At 28.4% G+C, this 22,832-nt stretch overlaps 1 protein-coding gene across 1 annotated transcript; it reads left to right on the top strand.

Annotated features, from left to right (window-relative positions):
* Nucleotides 1–21: 21 nt before the first annotated feature.
* On the top strand, nt 22–20,351 carry LOC107449360 (STIP1 homology and U-box containing protein 1). Its single transcript, XM_016064865.4, has 7 exons — nt 22–319; nt 1,904–2,102; nt 2,928–3,093; nt 8,764–8,833; nt 12,299–12,355; nt 15,923–16,039; nt 20,009–20,351. The coding sequence occupies exons 1-7, from the start codon at nt 218–220 to the stop codon at nt 20,132–20,134; spliced, it is 837 nt and encodes a 278-aa protein (XP_015920351.1). The 5' UTR covers nt 22–217; the 3' UTR covers nt 20,135–20,351.
* The last annotated feature ends 2,481 nt before the right edge of the window (nt 20,352–22,832 follow it).

Here is a 22,832-nt window from a genome sequence, read left to right as displayed (position 1 = left end):
TGATTGGGCTAGCATTATACAAGAAATTTTTGCAAGAAAATAAGTGGTCGGAAGCGCTAACTTTCTATCAGAAATAACACAATCCAAAACAACTGATGTAATAATATCGTGAGAAAATGAAATTAGCTTGAATGCGGATTGATTTATAATAATGCGTACAATTTACTGTGCCGTTTTAGGTGCTCAACAAAGTGTAGTTTTTTGTTAATATAAAAGAATGAAACAGAATATGACATCTGTGGAATTGAAAGAACAAGGAAACAAGCTGTTTAGTCTTCGAAAATATGATGATGCTGTCTCCTGTTACAGTAAAGCAATCGTAAGCATAAAGCTATGGAAATTCAAACTCCAACTAAATAGTTGCATTTCAATAAATTATATGTTCAATTCAGAAACACCCGTTTTTGTCTATAAATTCATTGTTTTTAAGATTCGCTTACCTAGTTTTATAGGTTATAGTGTAGAATTGGGTGCTGCTTGGATTGACGACAAATTTCGTTAAACTTTGCTGAATATTGCGTTGTGTTTATGTTAGTTATTTTTTTAAAATTACAATTTTGTTACGTAAATTATCGTCAATATTAAATATTTTAATTGTTTTAAAAAGACTTGCAAAAAATCATATAAAAAAATTGGTAAAAAATCTATTTATTTTAAGAACCGATCTTCAATCTAATTCTCCATTTGCCTCTATCTTTAATAGGTCCTGTTATTTTCCTCAGAACCTTTTTTTCAAACAGCAGCAAGTCATTTTCGTCTTTTTTAGTCATTGTCAAGGATTCATTTCCATTTGTCACAATTGGTCAAATAATAGTTTCAAAAAGTAACATTTGTAAAGATTTTGTAAACAATTTATTTTTAAAAGGTAACTGTGTTAAATGTTGCTAATTATGTAGTTTTTTGGTATATATAAGGATACTTCAAAGATTGTAAGTTGTGCTCCCCTTATTAAAAAAAAATAAATAAGTAAAGTGTTTGATTAAAGTTTGAAATTACTTTAAAATGTGTGCGTTATGCAATGAAAAATGTATGTAGATTTTAAGCCCGTTAGCTAGCATCCTTGAAAAATAAACCAATGTGCTCCGTGGCGACATTGTCGCAGAACGTTACCGAGTTCTTGCAGAAAGATTTTTTTCTTTAGGGAAGTAAAAAGTATTTTTTTTCTACAGAAACTTTGGTAAGATTTTATCCTTTCTACTAAACTATATTCAAACAATGCCTTTCTCGCGCATCCGAATGGAAAAGAATGCTTGTGATTTTTCGATTCCCATTTGAGAATATAGAAGCAATTCTGCAGTTTTCTTTCCTGCAGAAATTTTCGTTCTAATTTTTTTATGCAGTTATTACTATTGATTTCCACATAGTTATTAAAATCCAATATATTTAATAAAATGATATTTATTACAACTACTGAATCTTGAAATAAAAACACACATTTAGTAACCCTTTTTTTGAAAAGTCCAATTTATGTGATTTTGTCCTCAATCTTTTTCCCCCCCGGAAGTTACTGCTACGGATCTCACAATTTTTTTAACTATTTTGTTTAATGTGATAATGATTTACAAAATGCGTAAAATGAAATAAATAGGGTTTTTCCCCTACAAAATGCGAGAATATCGTCCGTAATATTAGAATATAAAAAAATTATGCATTCAATTAAAAAATTATTTCATTTGATCCGGAAATTTTTATTTAAGTTGACGATTCTGTAACTTTAGTTTAGTAATATGAATATTTGTTATTTTTAAAAGTATCTTTCAGAAAGATATAATTAGACAGGTATGTTGCAGAAAGCTTGAAAAAATTCTGCTGCAGGGCCAATGTATCTACTTATAGAACTATGGGCCAATGTATCTACTTATGTTATTAGAGAAATTTTTATTTAACCTTTCTTTTATTGCAGATATTAAATCCTCAAATTCCAACCTATTTTACTAATCGAGCATTATGTCATCTAAAGTTGCATCAGTGGGATCATGCATGCCAAGATTGTCGCAGTGCTCTTGAACTTGATTGTGCTTCAGTGAAAGGGAACTTTTTTTATGGTCAAGCTCTACTAGAACTCGAAAGCTATGATGAAGCCATTAAATATCTACAACGAGGTATTTGTTATTGCTTTTAAGGAACTAGAATTATTTGAGAACTGATATTTGTTATCACTCTGCCCTTTGAATTTTTTTTAAAGAAAAAAAAAATGCAAGAAATTAACAGATTTTTTATTTCATTAATAAATACAAAGAACTAAAACAAAACATAATACGCAAGTTCTAAGTGAAAATTGTATTTTTTTTATGCATAAAAGATGTTTAATTTGCTATCAGTTTACTATCCCAAATTATCTAGGCCAAATGAAAAAAGTTAATTATAAATCTTTGTATATGTTCACATTTTCATAATCTGAAAAATCACCACCAATCAACGCCATTTTTCGTACTCTATTTTCTGTGTAAATTCAGCAACCATCGTATATACAATGGCACAAAACAGATCTGCTGTCCCACAAACAGCAAAACTCCCAAGCAAAAATTGGCAAACTTCCAATCACAGTAGATTATCATTATTTTTTGCTTTGCTTTCGGACGAGTAAAAATATGATAAAGCAAAATGTATTGAAGAATTCTGCTGGGATTATAAATATTTGCAATATATACATCCGGGAGTTAACTCGGGGTAATCAGGGAAGCAGTTAACACCACTTTTGTCACATATCTGAAAATTCAAACAAATATAGCAAACCTTCTGTGGTACGTTTATTTTTTTCAGCACTCTACCTTGAGTTAGAATGAAGTTTAATCGTTTAGCTATTGATCACAGAAGTTGAATTTTTGTAATGATATTAAAATTATACATTTCCATTATTGTTTTTAACAAATGATTAAAGTTTATTAATTTCTTTTTAAGTGTTCTTAAATTCATATTTTTTGCAGCTAGTGATTTAGCCAAAGATCAGAAATTGAATTATGGTGACGATATTGCCAGCCAGCTGAGAATCGCAAAGAAAAAGCGTTGGACTGTCCAAGAGGAAAAAAGAATAGCACAAGAAATTGAATTACAGTCATACTTAAATCGGTTAATACTGGAAGACAAGGAAAAGTAAATAAGTTTCCTGACATTCATTTAGAATTTTCTTTCATACAAATTACTAAAAGTTAAACAGAGAAATGGGCTCTGTTCAACTTTTGGGCCAACAACATAATAAGTTTTGGAGAATGTGTAATCTCCTCAAAAAAAAATTTTAATCTAACAGATTCAAATATTGAGAGATTTTTGTTAATTATATTGCTAAGTTTTTATTAATTTAGTAAACTTTGATAGTTGGTAAAATTTTATCAAGTATACCCCAACCAAAAAATATAAAAGAGGAATAAGGAAAGCTCANAATGATATTAAAATTATACATTTCCATTATTGTTTTTAACAAATGATGAAAGTTTATTAATTTCTTTTTAAGTGTTCTTAAATTCATATTTTTTGCAGCTAGTGATTTAGCCAAAGATCAGAAATTGAATTATGGTGACGATATTGCCAGCCAGCTGAGAATCGCAAAGAAAAAGCGTTGGACTGTCCAAGAGGAAAAAAGAATAGCACAAGAAATTGAATTGCAGTCATACTTAAATCGGTTAATACTGGAAGACAAGGAAAAGTAAATAAGTTACCTGTCATTCATTTATAATTTTATATCCTGACATTCATGTATAATTAGAAGCGGGCTCTCATGAGAACAAGTTTTGGAGAATGTGTAATCTCCTCAATACAAAATTTTTAATCAAAAAGACTCAAATATTGATAGATTTTGGTAATTATATTGCACAGTTTTTATTAATTTAATAAACCTTGATAGTTGGTAAAATTTTATCAAGTATACCCCCACCAAAGAATATAAAAAAGGAATAAAGAAAGCTCAAGGAAGTTAGTGTGATACAGGGTCAGGGGATTAAAACAGGGGTCTGTCTAGGTTTTTTTAAAAGGTACCTATTTTGTGAAAATTAAAAAATCAACACAACATGTACACAAAATACTTTAAATTAGTATTTTACCAAGTACTCAGCACACTTAGCATATTGAGATAAAAGAACAGATTTTCAATATTAACATACTCAGACAAGTTTTGACGTTGTACTCGGTTAATACTGAGTATAGCTGTAAAAATTAAATATTTATAAGTATAAATAAAGGCGAAGATTTTTAGTAATGAAAAGAAAGAAAGATATATTCAAACATAAATTTATAGCGTGCAGTCATTTACTACCGCTTAACTTAAAAAAAAAAGACAATTGTACCACAAAGTTTTAAAAGGCATGGAGGAAAATCTTAAAATTTGCTTTTTTAAGAAAAGTATTTTGTGAAACTACCATTTTTCTGAAAGTTGAATTTGTGAAGGTACCACTAAACGGTAGTAAATTTTCCCTGGAAAGATCATCTGTAATAGCAATAAAACCTGTTATCAGAGTTAATCAGCTCTGCCTATTTATAAATGGGGTGCATAGAGAGTTCTATTGATGCCTAATGCTAACTCCTCCATTAGATGCCCCAAAAAGGAGAAACCACTGTATTTATAATAATCAAACAATATTTATAATAAATTTTTTATGCAAATGCAAAAAGAAGTTATTATATGGTAAAACATTTAGTTTTTCGAACAAAATTGTCTTAATTTATTTCTCAAGTGTAAAGAATATTTATACCTTAATGGACTACAATTTTATTATATTATTTGCTTAAAAATCATACTTTAATCTTGATAAATATTTCATTTGAACCAAATATTTACCTTTTAAAAGTTCTAATGTCCTTAGGCATTAATTGATGGCCCCTTTTTTCTATAATCATCCAGCTTGCAAGCAAAGAAAAAAGATGACATTCTTGTTCTAAAACTTATTTTAGCCCTTTCCGGTGCAGTGTAGCCAGTCTGGCTACACTAGTTTAATGAATCTTCAGAAAAAAGACTGATTTGATTATCTTGAAAATTTAAATATTTTCTTGCAATTTTCTAAGTAGTTTTTTGTAAATTTGGAATAAAAGCTTTGAATCAGGGTTGGGTTTTTGACGTCAAAAAGTGGTTTTTGACATGACACGGGTATAATACTGGTTTAAACCGTCAAAAACTGAAGTTTGCCAAGAAAATATATAAACTTCAGAACTACCAACAGTTGCCATGCATTATATTGAAATTTAATTATACTATAGGTAATCAGCAGGTTTTAAAATATTTTTTAATTAAAATTAAGGTAAAATAACAGATTTAAAATCTCAGAAATTTATATTCAAATGCATGTGCAGAAAAATTTTGCACAAAAATTGTTTAAATATTTATATTTAAAAAAAAAATTTTTTTTTTTTTTGATACTTAAGAAAATTAAAAGTTTATTACTATGCATTTTTGACATATAAGGAACATATAACTAATATTTATAAGGAACTTACAAGTTATGTTGTATAAATACAAACTTGATACAAGTGTATAAAAAAAAATTTTAATGTTATACCGAATATCTTTATTATCCAGTATGTTAATTTGAATTTAAAAGTAGTTATATTTATGAATAATGAAAAATATAGTTCATATTGTTTATTATATTTATTGATAATTATAACACTTATCATTTTAAAACAAGTTTTATCTCTTAATTTTTTTTTCTCCACTTCTATTAAGAATACAAATAATGTAAATCTTGAAAGCAAGAAGTAATTATTCAACAGCTGAATATTTAGATATTCAACAAAACTATATAGTATTCAGCAAAATGAAATTCACAAGTATTTGGATAAACTAAATTTTCAGCATAGTAAATAAATAAGCTGAATATACTGTAAATCGACACTAACTACTCTGTGTATTTAACAGAAAGCACTTAAATTTGTATTGTCTTATGTTTTTTGAGACAAAAAGAAGATTTAAAAGAATATTAAAAAGATTTTTCTTTAAAAGATGTCTAATGTACAAAACTGCTAATGTTTATCTTTAAAAATGTCTAATTTTTAGTATAATCTATACTATACACTAAATTTGGTTATAAATAAATTTCTTAATAATATCACTGCAGATTTTCAATAACACATGAAAATGAATACATAATATTACAAAAGATGTGAGCTTTCAAAAGTACAAGATTTTGGTTACTATTCAAAATATAAGTGTTTCTTCAAAATTTTAAATTTATTTTTTCTAGAACATATTTAGAAACATTATCCTTTATAAAAAATATATAAATTTTATGTATTAATTCAATTTCATATATGAATATAGGTTTTTGACAGTGAGGTTTTTGACGTGACGGTTTAAACCATGGTTTAAACTGTCACATGTCAAAAACCTGCCAACCCTGCTTTGAATGGTAAAAAGTCTACCACAAATTTTATTTTTTACTCCTAAACAAGATTTAGTTAAGCCAAGCAAAGATCGGCATTATATAGAACCATCCCCTGTTAAATTATGTTTTATTTCCCAATACCATCATATTTTGTTGTTTAGACCATCATTTTATTGTATTATCATTTGTCATTAAATTTTTTTATATATTATAAAATGAAATTTGTGTAAAACTCCTTGCCCTATGGAGCTTTCAATAAAAAAAAAGTACAAAAACTATCTAGAAAACTGCTGGAATCTTTTTACATTTTCATAAGTTACCAAATACGATTCAAAACAACAAAAAAAAATACATTTTTATTCTAGAACTTATTTTAACCTTTTCAGGTGCAGTGTAGCCAGTCTGGCAACACTAATACAACAAATTATTAGAAACGTAAAACTAATTGCTTATAAACATTTATCTATCAAGAGCTAAGCAACAAAGAGCTCAAGTATGTCACTTCATTTACTGTCCAAGGTTACTTGTTTATGTCCTGCTTGACTTTTGATTGTATGTCCTAATTCAATTTTGATGTTGTGCAAAAAGTCAATAAATGGTTGTTTGATTGAGAACAATGTGACTTTTTTTATGTACATCTTATTTTAATTTTTTTATGTGCATCTTATTGTTATTTAATTATATTTTAATTGACATAAAAATAATATTATTTGAATCCATCAAGAAATATGTCATGAGAAGTGTCTGCTGGTATTAAATTCCCTTTTATTAAAGAAGAAAATTTTTATTATGTGAACATGTCTGGCACTGGTTTCTAACATTCACCTCAAAATTGGCTACTTCTCTTTTTATTTCTTGTGGCATTCATTAAATCTATGAGACATAATTTTTAATTTTAAGTCTATGAGAATTTTCCTTTTTTTTTATGATGCTCAGTGTGATTTTGCATGAGCAATGTTAATTAAACCTTTCTGTTCCATAGCCTTAAATTTCCAGTTTGAAATTTTCATTATGGTCAGATGTAACAAAATATATGTTACGTGATCTAATCGGCTACCAGAGCATTTTTAAATTTTTTGTTCGAATTTATTTTTTAAATGGTAATAAATTTTATACTGATAGAAGTGAACAGTAGATTTTGATATCTTGGTTTTTTTTTATGAGTTATGGCAGTTTGGAAAATATTTGTTTTTATTTTCCTAAACTCTTGGTGTCAGAAAAAAAGGGAGAAAGAATGGCATATACAAGCAGATTTGAAAAAGGTGCTATTTACGGGATTGGAGGGAGCGTGAAAAAATAGACTAGAAAGCTTTTATGCCTTGATGAGCCTAAATAAATAATAATTCAATTAAAACTCTTTTTACATAAACAGACTAAGCCTGTGCCATTCCATTCTTAGTCCCCCTCTGCCATTAGAGGTGGTGCATGGCGTTTTTAAAATGTGCTTAAAGGTGCTTATTTTCGTTATTTAAAAGCCCTTAAAGGCGCTTTTTTCATTGGGTGTTTTTAAAAATACTTAATTTTCCCTTTTCAAAAATGAGATTTTTTTTTTCTTTACCATGTCGATTTTCACCACAGATTATTCAAAAGCGTACTTTTTACATTGTTCTATGCAACTTTTTCACAATTCATTCAACCACAATCCATTTCGGCTTACCATGAAAGAGCCAATCATTTTACATGTTTGATTAAATACTTATGAGTCCGTATGTGCGTCTACTTGGCTGGGTTCGGTGAGATTATTGCCTTCTCATGTGCAAGTCTGCTGCATTTTGCAAGATATTCTCAATTTCAGACTTCATTTTTCACCCTCTGATATCGAATCAAAAAATTTCTGCATCATTTTATAATGGCTAATATAATCAAGAAAAGACTTCTTCGTCAGAAACTAGTAGTTATTTTACCATGATCATATAAAGTCTTTGAAAATTATTCTGTATTTAGTTAATGTATATATTGCTTAAAAATATTTTTTAAGTGCTTAAAAAGTACTTAAAAGGTGCTTATTTTTTGTTGAAAGATTTGGCTACGCACCCTGTTAGATAATTATGCATATTGTATTAAAACATGAACATTTCAAAGTCACTAGCATTAAGAAAAGAACCAGGTTCAAACTTTTTATACTTACCACAGTTGACACAATATCACAATTCATGAAAACTTCAATTATGATAGTTCAAAATATGTTCACAATCTTGGTGTGAAAAATTTGAAAGGACAGTTAGTTGCATGGTATTCAAATCTTGTTGTAGGAAAAAAGCCTGTACTCCATTTCCAAATTGTAGTAAGAAATATGTTCGAAATTTGAATACATTAGTATTTAAGAATATTACCTAGCTTTTTTGATCCATTACCTTTTTGTTTTAATTTAATATTTTAATACGGAAATTAAATTAGATATCTGAATACATTATTGCCCATATCTCTTAATTTCTGTCTATTTTTATTGCAGAGAAATTTCCCACCTTCAAAGTTTGGGACTAAAAAGTAAAAATGAAATTGCAAGGCTCACAGAAAAATTTGTAAGCTCATTTATTTTTATTTTTTTGCAAGGATGAATTTTCTTTATAATTGTTCTATTATTTATTTGCTTGTTTTTATTTAAAATTCTAAATTATCAAAAAAAGTAATACATGATATTATATTGCAATTAATAATAAGTTTTTTACCCATTTGATTTTTAAATAAGTATTACAAGTTTTGATAAGTTGAAGTGGGAAGACGCCCACAAATTATACAAAAGTGATCTGTTCTACTTGATTTGCTGTTTTAGAATTTTCTGACTCTTGAATAATATTGTAAAGAAATAAAAGCTTGATTAATAAATTTTAAATGAAGTTTTATTAAAAATTGCTATTTTTGATAAGTTGAACTGGGGAAGATATCCACAAATTATACAAAAGTGATCTCTTCTATTTGATTCGTTTTAAAATTTTCTGACTCTTGAATAATATTATAAAGGAACAAAAGCTTGATTAATTAAATTTTCTTATCATGAAGTTTTAAAAGAAGGTGTCCAATTATATTTATTTATTTACTAATTTAAGAAAATCAATGTAAATTGTTTTTATGGGGATTGTTTGTTTCAGAACTTTGGATTAATGTCGTTGTATTCTGTGTATAAAGATTTCAATCTATTTAACAATTCAATAATTATAGAATTTTTAAAATGTTGGACTACAGAGTCATTCAGAAATTATTTTCTATTTATGCTTTTAGAATTATTGAGAAACTTCTGCAAATAAAATCATTTAGCTCTGATTAAAAAATAATCATACCAATTACAATTTTCAATGGAATATTAAATCTTGATATTGACCATTAACCTTTTGCCTATGATGCCTGCAATTGTGGACCATCAGTTGTACCAGCCATAAGCATAAATAAGAATGGAATTCAATTGAAAGTTCAATAAGAAATGATATTTTAAAACATGACAGAAAAGTTATTTTACCTAAAAGTAAAACTATACTTGAAATATGCATAATTTTTTTTTTTTTAAATTTCGCAAGTAGTTTATTTATTGTAATAACTGCTTTGGATAAAAAAAATTTTATTGCATATTTTAATTTGTAGTTAATGCGGGGCTGATTGTGCTCCGGAAAAAATCCGGATTTCCGGAATTTTCGCTTACAGTGATCCGGAAGTTTCCGGAGATCGAAGCTCCAGGCATTTCAAATAATCATTGATCACAGAAGTTTCCAGGAATCAAATTTTCAAAGGTGGAACTTAAAAACACAGTTTATTTTATTTGTTTGTAAGGGAGAGCNGTTAATTTAATAGTTATTATAATCATAAACTCAAGAAAGAAAGACATATGTGTAAATTTTAATTACTTCTCCAGGTATGTGTAAATGGTATAGGTATGTGTAAAATTTTAAATATTTTTAAGTGAACTGAGAAATATTGATAAAAAGGAAGAAAATCTTGTTTAAATTTTTTTCAATTAAACTGTTCTTTTTCTTTTTTTTTAACTATTTAACTCAATGAATTTTCCGGAATTTTGACTTGGGCTCACAATCACCCCTGTTAATGTTGTTTAATTCATAATAATTTGGAATGCATTTTTCTCAAGTTTTGTGTTATCATGCAAACTAAAATATTTTTCATTAAAAAAGTTGTAACATGTGCAATAAAAATGGATAAGTACCAATTTTTTTGGTATGAGTTACCAACTGATTATCAGTTACCTTATACTTTTTGTATTATATACACATCGATCTTAAATTTTGGTCTGAGCTAATAAAAGTGATTAAAAAATATTCAAGAATGTGCATAGTTACTATGAAATAGGTTCACACGTATCTGCTACCCAAAACTAATAATTGTAACTTCGCTCAAATAGAACTTATTACTGTATTCGCAGTATTTTTCACTCCCCACTAATAAATTTTATAAAATTTGTAGTATTGCGTTCAAAACCATAATGCTTATGTTTACAGTAAAAAATAGCTGTGAGTTTGTAGTAGTTCAGCTGTTGTAACTGTGTATATTGCTGAAACCAAGTGATATGTGTTATTAAAGTTAAGTACTTGTCTTGTCCATGTTTTTGTTTGTGATTCAAGTTAATATCTAAATTTTCAATATTTTCTGGAAGTTTTTTTCTTTTTTTTACATTTTTATTATAAAAATTTGCAATTAACTGAGTCTAAATTATTAAAACTTCTTAAGATGGATTCTAATTTTTCACTGAGATTTTAATTTAGGATTTTGCTGATTTTTTTATGTAATGAGTAGACTATTTTATTATTATTTTATAACCGTCGTTGAACAGCTGACTCAACTTTTTGGGCTTACTGATGTTCAACTCCGTAGCCTTGTAATTCCGAACCTAATCCAGAAGACAAGGGAACTCCTGGATCAAGTATCAGAAGAAATTTTGCCTTTGTGCAGAACTTTTTAATGGAGCTAACCCGCATTTGTGTTACATGGAGAGAAAGACCATGAGAACCTCCCATGGTAAGCCTCACGGCAAAGGGACTGTAAGCCATGATCCGTCTATCACTGAGGATATTTTGTGTCTACACTGTAATCAGTGCAAGCCGGGCGTAGAATTCTTATCGACCAGCCACGCAGGGATTTGAACCCGGTTCACGCCATTAGAAGTTGAACGTTCTATCCCCTGAGCCATCAAGGCTCAATAAGTAGACTATGTTCAGGATATCTGCGCACCTGGAAAGTCATGGATTTCGGTATTGAACAAAATTTGTCATGATTTTAAATATTTTTTGAAAATATGGAAAGTCATGGATTTTGGTTGCGGAAAAATCTAATTTTTAAAATGGAATTTACACGGTGTTCTGAATACCTGAATTTGTAACAAAAAACCCCACTCAAAATTATATTTTATTAAAATATAAAATGTTTTTATCCTGTTCCTTTAAAAAATGTAAGAAAGAACATCATTTCTAGAGCAAATTATCTTTTAAACTTCTGTGATTTCAGAATTTTTTATTTATTTACTATTTTTATTTTATCAATTTAAAATTCTAGCTGAAGCAAGCCAGTCATTGTCGAATAAGGAGAAAAGAATCTTATGAATATAAAATGAAATGATTGCAGAAAAAAAAATGAAAAACAAATTTTCTTTTGTATTTTTTTCCAGCTATTTTATTGCTTTAACGCTTTCTTAACTCTGTTTTTTAAATATAAAATATATAAATATGAAGATGCAGAGTATAACAATTTTGGTTATACCTATCATTTCAATTAATGTTATTATAATGCTTTTTAAATTTATTGTTGTGTTTTTTTCGGAGAAAATAGTAACTTCGTTAAGTCGTGAAAAATTCTTGTAATTAGTCATGAAAAGTCATGGATTTGAAAATCTAAAGTGTGGCAGATACCCTGTATGCTCAATGCACCTATAAGTTTAAATGTTTCCCCTTAGAGAGTCTCTTCCTCTGTATATAAACCTTGTATGCCTATTGGCAGATAAAAATTTATCAATAACTATATAATTATTTACTTATTTATTTTTCTTACAGGACCAATATCAAAGAGACCTAAATGGTATGTTTGACAAGCTTGATGAACAAAGAATGGTACATACTGTTTTATTTTTGTTATATTTAGTTTTTGATTACAATAAATAATATTTCATGAAAAATTTAGTGCCTACTCTAATCACTTAATTTTTACTGGTAGATTTCTTTGATTAACTGTATAACATGGTGCGTTGCATTTGAAAGAAGTGCTTATTTTTGTTTTTTAAAAGCTCTCAAAGGTGCTTTTTTGCATTTTTAAAAAGTGCTTAATTTTCCCTTTCCGAAATTAAGATTTTTTTCCTATCTTGTCGATTTTTGCTCCGTATTATGCAAAAGCTTGCTTTTCACATTGTTCTATCCAATGTCTTCACAATTCATTCAACCACAATCAATTTTAGTGTGTCATTCGTCCGTAACGTGTGATAGCGCCAATCATGTTACATGTTTGATTAAATATTTGGGAGTGACTACTTAGCTGGGTTTGGTGAGATTATTGCACTCTCATGTGCAACTCTGCTGAATTTTACGAGATATTCTCAATGTCAGGCTTCATTTTCCACCCTCTGAAATCGAACCGAAAATCTCTCTATCTTTTTGTAATGGCTAATATAATCAAGAAAAGAGTTCTTTGTCAGAAAGTGGTTATTTTATCATGATCGTGTAAAGTGATTGAAAATTATTTTGCTTTTTGTTAATGTATATAATGCTTAAAAATATTTTTGAGTGCTTGAAAAGTACTTTAAAGGTGCTTAATTTTTGTTGAGAGATTTGGCTATGCGCCCTATACAACTTTCTATTCGAAATCCAAATTAGAGTTAATATGTGATTGCTTCCCTGCTCAGTTATTTCTTCCCATGGTATGAAATAAAGAAACTGCTTGATTCAACAATAAGCTTGTAACTTGTATCAATAGCTTTGGTTATTACAAGCAATAAATGTACAAAGAGTCCTAAACCTAACTTAAATATGGAGATTTTTATTAAAAAAAATTATTTTCCCCTTACGTTTTCTTGTTATAACTGCAGAATTTCTTATTGTAGCTCAAAAAGTTCTGTAAAAATTGCACAACATGAGCATTTAAAGACATCCTTTCATACTATGCAAGTGCGGAAAATATTTAATTTTTTTCATAATTTTGTTCTGAATTGTATTTGGTAATTTATGAAAAAAATCTGACTTGAATACCTTGAAAATGTAAATACTTTCTAGCCATTTAAATACATTTTGTGAATTTGGAACAAAAACTTTGTCTGGTAAGAAGTTTACAACCAATTTTATTTTTTACTATTAACCTAGATTTATTAAAAATGACATCGGAATTATGTAGGACCACTCACTTGCAAATTACGTTTTATTTCCCAATACCATCATATTTTGTTGTTTAAACCATCATTTTATTGTATTATCATTTGTTATTAAATTTGAATGAAATTTGTGTAAAACTCCTTGCCCTCTAGAGCTTTCAATAAAGAAGTACAAAAGCTACCTAAAAAATTGCTAGAATCTTTTTACATTTTTAAGGTGTTCAAATCAGACCATTTTCTTAAGTTACCAAATACGATTCAAAATAAAATTGTGAAGAAAAAAAACTGAAATGTTTTCTGCGCATTTGCAGTATGAAAGAATTACTTTGCTAAAAATTTTATAAAATCTCATATCTTAAAAAAATTTTAACGAATATTTTTCTAATTTGAAAATTGGTAATTTCATCATTAAGTAAAAATTAATCTAAAAAAGTTGTTCAATGTTATTGAATATTTCTGACATTTTAGTAAGGAAACCCACTGCAAAAAAAATCAGTTTTTTAAAAAAACAATGTCTATATTTCCATGAATATTTAAGCTAGATTTACAAAATTTTGTGCAGTTTTTGCATATGATGACCCAAGTAATTAGTATAAGTTGAAAGCTTATCGTTATATATTTTGGCATAGGGTGTTCAAAAACTTTATTTTTATTATTTGAATTTATTATTGTCCTTTACACTTCTAAAAGCTTTAAACTTTATTCATATGAAATATTTACCCCGACCTGCGCCGATTTAGGGCATACGGGTAAATGTTTATTAAAATCAAGAAAAACAGAAAAGTACATAAAATACAAAAAGTAACATTACAGAGTAACATTATGTAAACATTACAGATTCTGATGGCAACAGCAGTAAAATAATTAAAATGCTCCGAGAGTCCCGCCTTATAGTGCCGAAGCCGACGGGGCTTCCCTTATAGTGAGCCAAAGACACAAATGAAAAATTTTACAACACATCGCAGTGATGTATTCAAGAACAGTAAAACATGAAGTGAACCATTAAAAAAAAACGTGTACCTGAAGTGAACATAAGAAAACATTAAAAGGTCACAGGTAAACGGAGGTCCTAAGTTAATATAGGTCAAAGAACCAATACAGTCGATGACAAATTGACAACAGGTAAGACAGAAGAACAAGGCGTAATGAGCCAAGAAAATCTCAAATGTAAAACAAAAGGAGGTGAAGATGTAAAGTGGTAAAACAAACAATTATCAAATACAATTAAAAGGCGACGCTAAAATTTGCAAAGCAAGGAAAGGCAATGTAAATAAGCCAATTAAAAAGCACAATGTAGTGAATAAATAGATTAAAACAGAATTAAAAAGCGAATGAGATAGATAAAACAACAAAACGTTGTCAAAATAACGGGAAGCGAACAGGCGGGCAGCCCAACAACCGGGACTGAGATTAATTCGTGTAGAGCGGATCCAAAATGTCATCAGGGGCGAGTGCGTCCTCCAGGGTGCGTTTAATGATGTTTTTAATAATTTGCCTCTGTTTATTAGTCCTGCACCAAGATCTTATGTCGCCTCTTCTGTCAAAACTATTTCCCCTAATGGTTGCAAATTTTTGACAGTCAAGCATCAGATGTTTAATAGTCTGATAGTGACCGCAATATTTGCACGCGGAGGATTTTTGAAACATCCTAGCTTGGTGATCGCCAAATACACCATGGGAAGTTAAGAACTGATTAAAGTAAAAATCGCTGGATAAAAAACATTCGTTAACTGTAGGTATCAAATAGTGTGTGTGTCTCCCGTTTGCAGAGCTGCTCCACCTGTCCTGCCATAAAATCCTACTGACCTGCCTCTGTCTATGTTTGACCTGGGGTTTTGTTATGGTGTAGTGAAAGTCCACCCCGCCCAATAAGGTGCCCTTTTTGGCTAAAATATCTGCTTCCTCGTTGCCAGGCTCCCCCGAGTGGGCTTTAATCCAATTGAATAAGCATTGTTTGTTTATCAAACTTTATTCATATGTAAGAAAAATTGCATGACCCTTAAAGTTTTAAAATTTGATAATTTTAAAAGTATTTCTTAAGAAATATAAAAAAATGAGTTAGTGTAAAAGTATTTCCAAAATTTTGTCCCTTCCTCTGTATATTGCTAGTCGCAGTATAGTTTAGCAGCAATTAAATTTATTTTGTCGCTGTTGTGTTGCGTAATTTCTGATTTATTATTAATTACTGTAAGCAGTTTATGATGCCTTTTAAAACTGTCCCGAGAAAGAACTGTGGATGCTGTTGGGTTTAATAGCAAAATTTATTTTTATATGTTTTATAATGATATCAAGTCTTTATTATTGAATTGTGTTTTTTCAGAAAAGAGATGTGCCTGACTACTTGTGTGGGAAAATCAGCTTTGACATAATGCGTGAACCAGTTATAACACCCAGTGGTATTACTTATGATAGAAAAGACATAGAAGAACATTTGCAGGTTTGTAATATATATATATGTATATATTTAGCATACAATTTATTATTCTCTATCATTAATACACTCAATGTCACTGCGTAAAAGAAAATGTAATTTAATACGAAAAGAAAATAGCAAAAACATAGCTGCTAACTCTACTGACTATATCAGTAGACTACTGAATTTTACCAGTTTCTCCTGGTCAACTGGTTTGATAAAAGTTATTCTGGTTTTTGCACATTTTCAAAAATTTCCTTAATTGAGTAACTTTCCTAAAAAAATCTCTATTAAAATAGAATTTTTTGCTTACTTGAATATTTAAGTAAGTACTGCTAATATAAAATGAAGTGAGCCTCGCTGTTAGTAATTCGTTAAAAGCTTCTTTTTTTTAAATTTTCAGTTTATTTTTATTCAAAAATCCTTTTTAAGTTAATTAAAAAAATTTAACTTTTTTTAAAATTACTAACTAGCTTTATTGCTATTAAAATGAATTAACATAATAAAAAATATATAAAGTTCATTGAAGGTCGATCATAAACAGAAAATATTTCAGACCATTTATAGTAATTATAGTGATAAAGTTTTTGCATTTTGATGACAATAAAAATCCCTAAAATTCCCTATATGTAAAATATTTAATATATTTACTACAGTTATCATGAAATTTATATTATTTTATGAAATCTACTGGGTTATTTCTTATCCATGTTAGCAGCTATACAAAAACATTCTAAATTGATAGTTGTCTAAGAAACACAACTAAGAATTTAAAAATTTCATTATCTATTTTTTTTTTTAATTTTTAAGTTCAGGTTTAAAAATAAAAAAAAGGCAAAATGAAAGTATTTTTTATAGTTAAGAGTTATTATAATATTGTTAATTATATTGTTATTAATTATAATTAAACCTTAAAATCCAGTATTGTACAAATAATTAGAATTTTTGTTTTGAAGTGGAATATTTTCTTTAATTTGATTTCTCTTGTACAAGACAAAATCAGGTAGTTCAACAAAGCCCAATTACATAGCTGAATCCATTAGATAATTAGAAAAATAAAAATGTCACAGTAACTGCTAACTATTGTGTAATATTTAAAATATTTTGAACTCATATATTTTTTGGATTTTTATACTCAATGAAATAAAAAAAAACTGCATTCCACTAATTACTATAAACATAAATTTAATGGCATATTTTCTGTTTGTCATTGACATTAAATGAACTTGGATATAGATTATTATTATTTTGAATTCATAAATTTCAATAACAGAGAAATTATAATTTTGGAATACTGAAAGGAAGAAAAGTTTCAAACTGATCTAAAATCAGCTTACTTCATTATTTAGCAGTAATACTTATTTTAAATAGTCAAGTGAATAATGAACGAACAAATGAAAAATTTTTTTTTTATCTTTATAAGGTTTTTTAAATTTTTTTAAAGGAATGTACAAAAATTAGGGAAATATTTTATTAAACCAGTAGACCAGGAGAAAGTGGCAAAATCCAGTAGTCCAATTCAAAAATCCTGAAAATTTCTCGAGTAAAATCATTAACGACACATTTCAAAACATTTATGTCTTTATAAATTTAAATCATTAATATTTTCAGAACATGAAATTCTAAATAAATTATATGCAGCTTAATTTAAATGAATAATTATTTATAAGTTTACTTTTATCTCTAATCACATTTATTATTCTACCAGAAAAAATATTAACGAATGAAAGAGATGCCAAGCATAAATTCTAGTTCTAATATTTTTAAATAAAATATACAAGAATTTTTATTCATAAATGTGATAGATGATTTCTTGAAACTTCTGGACCTTGGATTTCCGGATCGCGTTTTGCGAAAAATCCGGAAAATGGGATTTTTCCAAAACTCTCTGCTATAGGAAAAACCAGTAGAGTTGACAGCTATGCCACTAGATTGCCCATTCTAACCTTAACAAAACCTGTGTCTCTCTACACTCATTGACATCTGCAAGCAACCACCTAGGGTAAAGTTTGCTGAAGTACTGAAAAAAACATTATTAGTTCTTGGAGTTTCATCATCACAATTACCCCTTTTCCAAAAAGAGATATTTTTTTGTTTATCAAGTCGTTTGTGCTCACATTGTTTCATTTCATTATTCATTCAACTGCAATCCATTCTGGTGTACAGTTGCACCGTAGCATATAAAAGCACTAATCATTTTAAATGTATGATGAAATAGTTGTTGGTCTGCTTTATTCCATGGGAAGGATTCTTGGACTCATGTGTGCAACTCTCTTACATTTTGCTTCATTTTCTGCCCTCAGAAATCGAACTGAAAAATCTTTCAAAATTTTGCTGATCACGGGGACCAACTAAACCAAATTTATTTCCCTAACAGCAAAAGAAAATTTTATTCCTCTTGTTAACTTGATTGTTGGTGAAGTGTCACTGTCTTCAATGCTCGTTGTATTTACATTGCAAAAATATTGAAAAAAAATTATTATCTTTTCATTGAAGAAATACTGAACCAAGTAAGAAATTTTTATAAAAATTAAATTGGGGCTGTTCACTAATTTTCATTAGAAATATGAATTTATTAATGTTTTCTTATGTTGCTTCATTCGTTGTATATCTTTATAAGTTAAGTATGATCAATAATATTAATCTTGTTAATATTTTTGTTGAATATGCTTCCATAAATAACTTTTATTTAAATGTAAAAAATCCAACCAGTAACTTTCTTAATTTTTGGTTTAGTTAATTATAATTTTATATACTATACTAATTAATTTTATAATTTTTTTTTCAATTTCATATTAATTATAATTTTATTATTACTTTATTATTTAATTTCATGAATTTATAATTTTATTTTTAATTTCATATGATTTAATTTTATTTTTAATTTCATATGATTTAATTTTATTTTAATACGCTTCCATAAATAGCTTTTATTTAAATCTAAAAAATACACCAAGTAACTTTGTTAATCTATGGTTTAAGTATTTGAAATTTATTTTTTGTATAATTAAATAAAATAATTATTAATTTAAAAAATAGAATGAGCAACTCAATTTTGAAATTTTTTTTTATTGTGGCTAATATGATCAAGAAAAGAATTTTATATGATGACAGAACTGCCTAAAAACATCCTTACAAACCAGCATTAGCTGAATCCAATCATTGATTTTATTTTTAAAGGCTCCAAAGCATAATACATACTTTCCCATTCTCCTCTTTTTTAACGAAGGCTCCTGTAATTTACGATTATCTCCTGTTTACCCATATATTCTCAAATATCTCCGTATTTATTGAAGAAATTTATTTAAAAAAATTTTGCTAATAAAATATCCGATGATGTCAAAAATACTTCTCTTATTCCTCAACAGATAGTACTATTGCCAGCACTGCAGTATGTTGAGTGTTAAAAGTTTAAGTAAAAATATCCTAATCGGTAGATGGATCATGGGTTAGAGTCCCCTTGCCGTCAGGCTAGCCGTGGCAGTGTTTCGTGATTTTCCACTCCATGTAACGCAAATGGTGATTAGTTCTATCAAAAAGTCCTTCACAAGGATAAATTTCTCTCAATACTTGATCCAGGAGTTCCTTCGACTTCTGAATATGGTTCAAAATTACAAGGCTACGGAGTTGAACATCAGTAGTTCAAAAAATTGGATCGGCTGTTCAACAACGGTTATAAAATAAAATAGTTTAAGTAATTATAAATAATGGTTTAAAAAATCTTTTTTAGATTAAGATTTATCTACATATTTTTTACCTCACTAAATGTAGGAGCTTACATTGTTTCCAATTTTGAATTTTCTCTTTTTGACTTGCATGATGTACAGGTAAAACTTTACTAGTAGCCTAAGAAATGTCACTAGTAAAATCTCTGTTATTTTATTTCTCCAATGTTGGCAGGTATGATAATATGCTATGCAAGTGGCATTTAGTGTCTGATAAAGTGAATATTTTTATAAAATCAATTGTTTTAAACTTTTTCTCCATTTACAGCGAGTCGGACATTTTGACCCAGTCACGAGGACACCTTTGACACAAGACCAGTTGATTCCAAACCTTGCATTGAAAGAGGTAGTGGATGTCTTTATAGCAGAGAATGAATGGGTTGTAGATTATTAGCCATTTTTTATTATTGTTATTTTATTTTTTAAATAATGAAATTTCCGTTTTTTCATGACGACACTGATATCCATATATATTTCAAATTAATTCCTTTTTTAAAATACAACGTTTGTGAAATGTTTTTGTTTTGATGCATATCATTTAATGTAAAATAAGATAAATTATATTCCTGTTCGTATATAAATGAATAAAAAGTCTTCACGTGTGTGTTTAATATCTCTCTCTCTTTAGTCCTTACTTAATTTTATTAATACTTATTGTCTTTTTTTGAATGCATTTCAAGAAAAAAGTTAAGAGCAGCAGTTTCCAATCTTTTTAGCTATAAAGACCACCAATTTTGTAAAATCAAAAATTGCAGCCTATTTACTAGTAGATATGCAAGTAAAAAATATAATGAAAATGTTCCTCATATATGTATGATGAATATGTATATAGGTAATATTCAATAGATAACTTCTTCTTTGTCAGCGCAACAGCCCCTTGCAAGCCTTGGCTGCCTCAACAGCTGACAAACGCCAGCGCCTCCTATCCAAGGCAACTCCCTTCCAATTTCTAATCTTTAGGGTTTGCAAATCATTTTCCATGTTGTTGAGCCATCTAGTATGGAGTCTGCCTCTGGGGCGGGATCCCTCGGAGTTCTCAAAGGTGACGATTCTCATGGCGCTATTTTCAGGACTTCTCCATAGATATCCCAGCCATATCAGCCTACTATTACAGATTATTTGAGTAATTTGGGGCTGTTTATAGAGTCGGTAGAGCTTGAAGTTATATCTGGTTCGCCAGCATCCCCTTTCTTGAATTGCGCCGAAGATGGTTCTGAGGATCTTTCTTTCGGAGGTGTCTAGCGTCTGCTGTATATCTGAGTTGAGTTTAGATAACTAGGACTTGTAAATAGACAGGGTTAGTCCTAGGTCACCAAATGAAATTACAATTGCCACCTCCTTGCAGCATTCCTATAGCAATATGGAACTGAACTTTTAACATGGCATTTTTCATTGAACCTGAAGTGACATATGTATTTTGTTGAATTTTAATAACATGAAAAAAATTAAATATATTAAGAACTTGGATTTTTGATAGAAAATAATCTGTTTGATAAAATAGCATCATTGATTTTTAGTTTAAGGGTTCTTTAAAATGTGTGTGTTCGGTAACGAAGGATTGGTTACAATTTTTAAGGTGTTCCCAATTAATCTTACAAAATTTATTATTTCATTAATTCTTTAGCAGAAAAATCAAAATTAGTTGAGATAGACGAAAATGCTGTTTAAGCTATTCATGTGGGTTTGAAGGGCAGAGAATAATTAAGAATATAAACACCAACAAAATTAAAAGTTATTTACTGAAATGAAACTAAATTATAGGTTTTAAAACAGATTTTGTTTAAAAAAATATTTATTATAAAGTTTAAGACTGCTTGATTATCGTTTTTTTTTTTTTTTATGTATGGGGTAAAACTTTTTCAAAGACTATAACATACATTTTTTCAAACCTTGAAGAAGTAAAGTTGAAAATATTGCAGGTTGCAAGCTAATACAAGTGTGAAAAAAATTATCTAATTCTAATGACTCGAAGACAAAAACAGTCAATTTACTAATCTAGTACAATAGCATATACTAAATTTAAAATGAAAATATTATTAATTATCGGTAAAAATAACAATAAACTATCATATTTTTATGTGTGAGAATGTGGGTAAGTTTGGAATAATTTCGAGTTCATAAATTTATAAAAACATTTCCATTTTAAATAACAATTAGATGTTATTAAAAATTTCTATGCATGTAATATTTAAAAAAACACAGTTTATTATTAATAATTTAACTTTACAATTGCACAATTCTACCTCTTCTTCATTACAGTTTAGAAAAAATTTAGCAACAATAAGTGATCATATTCTATATTCAGAAATCATACTTAGTATAATGGAACATAGTACTATGTTTCTGTTTGTAAATTTATTACTTAATAACGCACAATTTATTTAAATGTGGGGCTGTATGAGGCATTAATGTTATTATGGAATTCATAAAAGCCTGAGAATGATTTTAATGAAAAATTAAATCATTTATGTGGATTTAAACAGAGCCTGACAAAGGCAGGGGCATTTGCCCCATATCAGAGGGGGCCCCCAAATGGAATAGAAAGTTAATTTTAGGTTTCCTTCGTTAATGAACTGTTTTTTAAACAAAATAGCAGTTTAGTATAAAATTCGTCAGTTTTATGGTAACTTCTTCATTAATCTATCATATGAACACAAAAAATCCATGTAAATCTAGGACTTTCTAGTGCTTTATGGAATTCAGCTAAATTTTCGTAATTACGATCGACAAATTTGACCAATCAACTGTATTTTTACGTATCACAAAATGCGATATATTTACAAAAATACAGGCTTCTGATTGGCTTAAGTGTGCCATCATAATTGCGAAAATTTAGCTGAATTCCTCCCTAATGTCAGCAAGGATATAAATTTTTTGCAGCTAAATGACAAAGTTAACAATCAGAAAACTGCTAGGCATGATGGACATAGAATTGTCAGAAAATCAAAAAAATAAGACAGTACGATATTTCGTCCGACCTTTGGGGGGGGGGGGGGAGACTTTATAGCTATTTTAGGTTCTAGTTAATCTTCTTGTTATATACGTAGAATGAGGTGAAAAATTTAAATAGCTCCATAAAGTTCCCTTCTTCA

Source organism: Parasteatoda tepidariorum, chromosome 3, assembly GCF_043381705.1.
Source record: "Parasteatoda tepidariorum isolate YZ-2023 chromosome 3, CAS_Ptep_4.0, whole genome shotgun sequence".
NCBI classification, from domain to species: Eukaryota; Metazoa; Arthropoda; class Arachnida; order Araneae; family Theridiidae; genus Parasteatoda; species Parasteatoda tepidariorum.
Note: the sequence above shows the minus strand (reverse complement) of the source record. Positions and strands in the feature narration are given on the sequence as shown.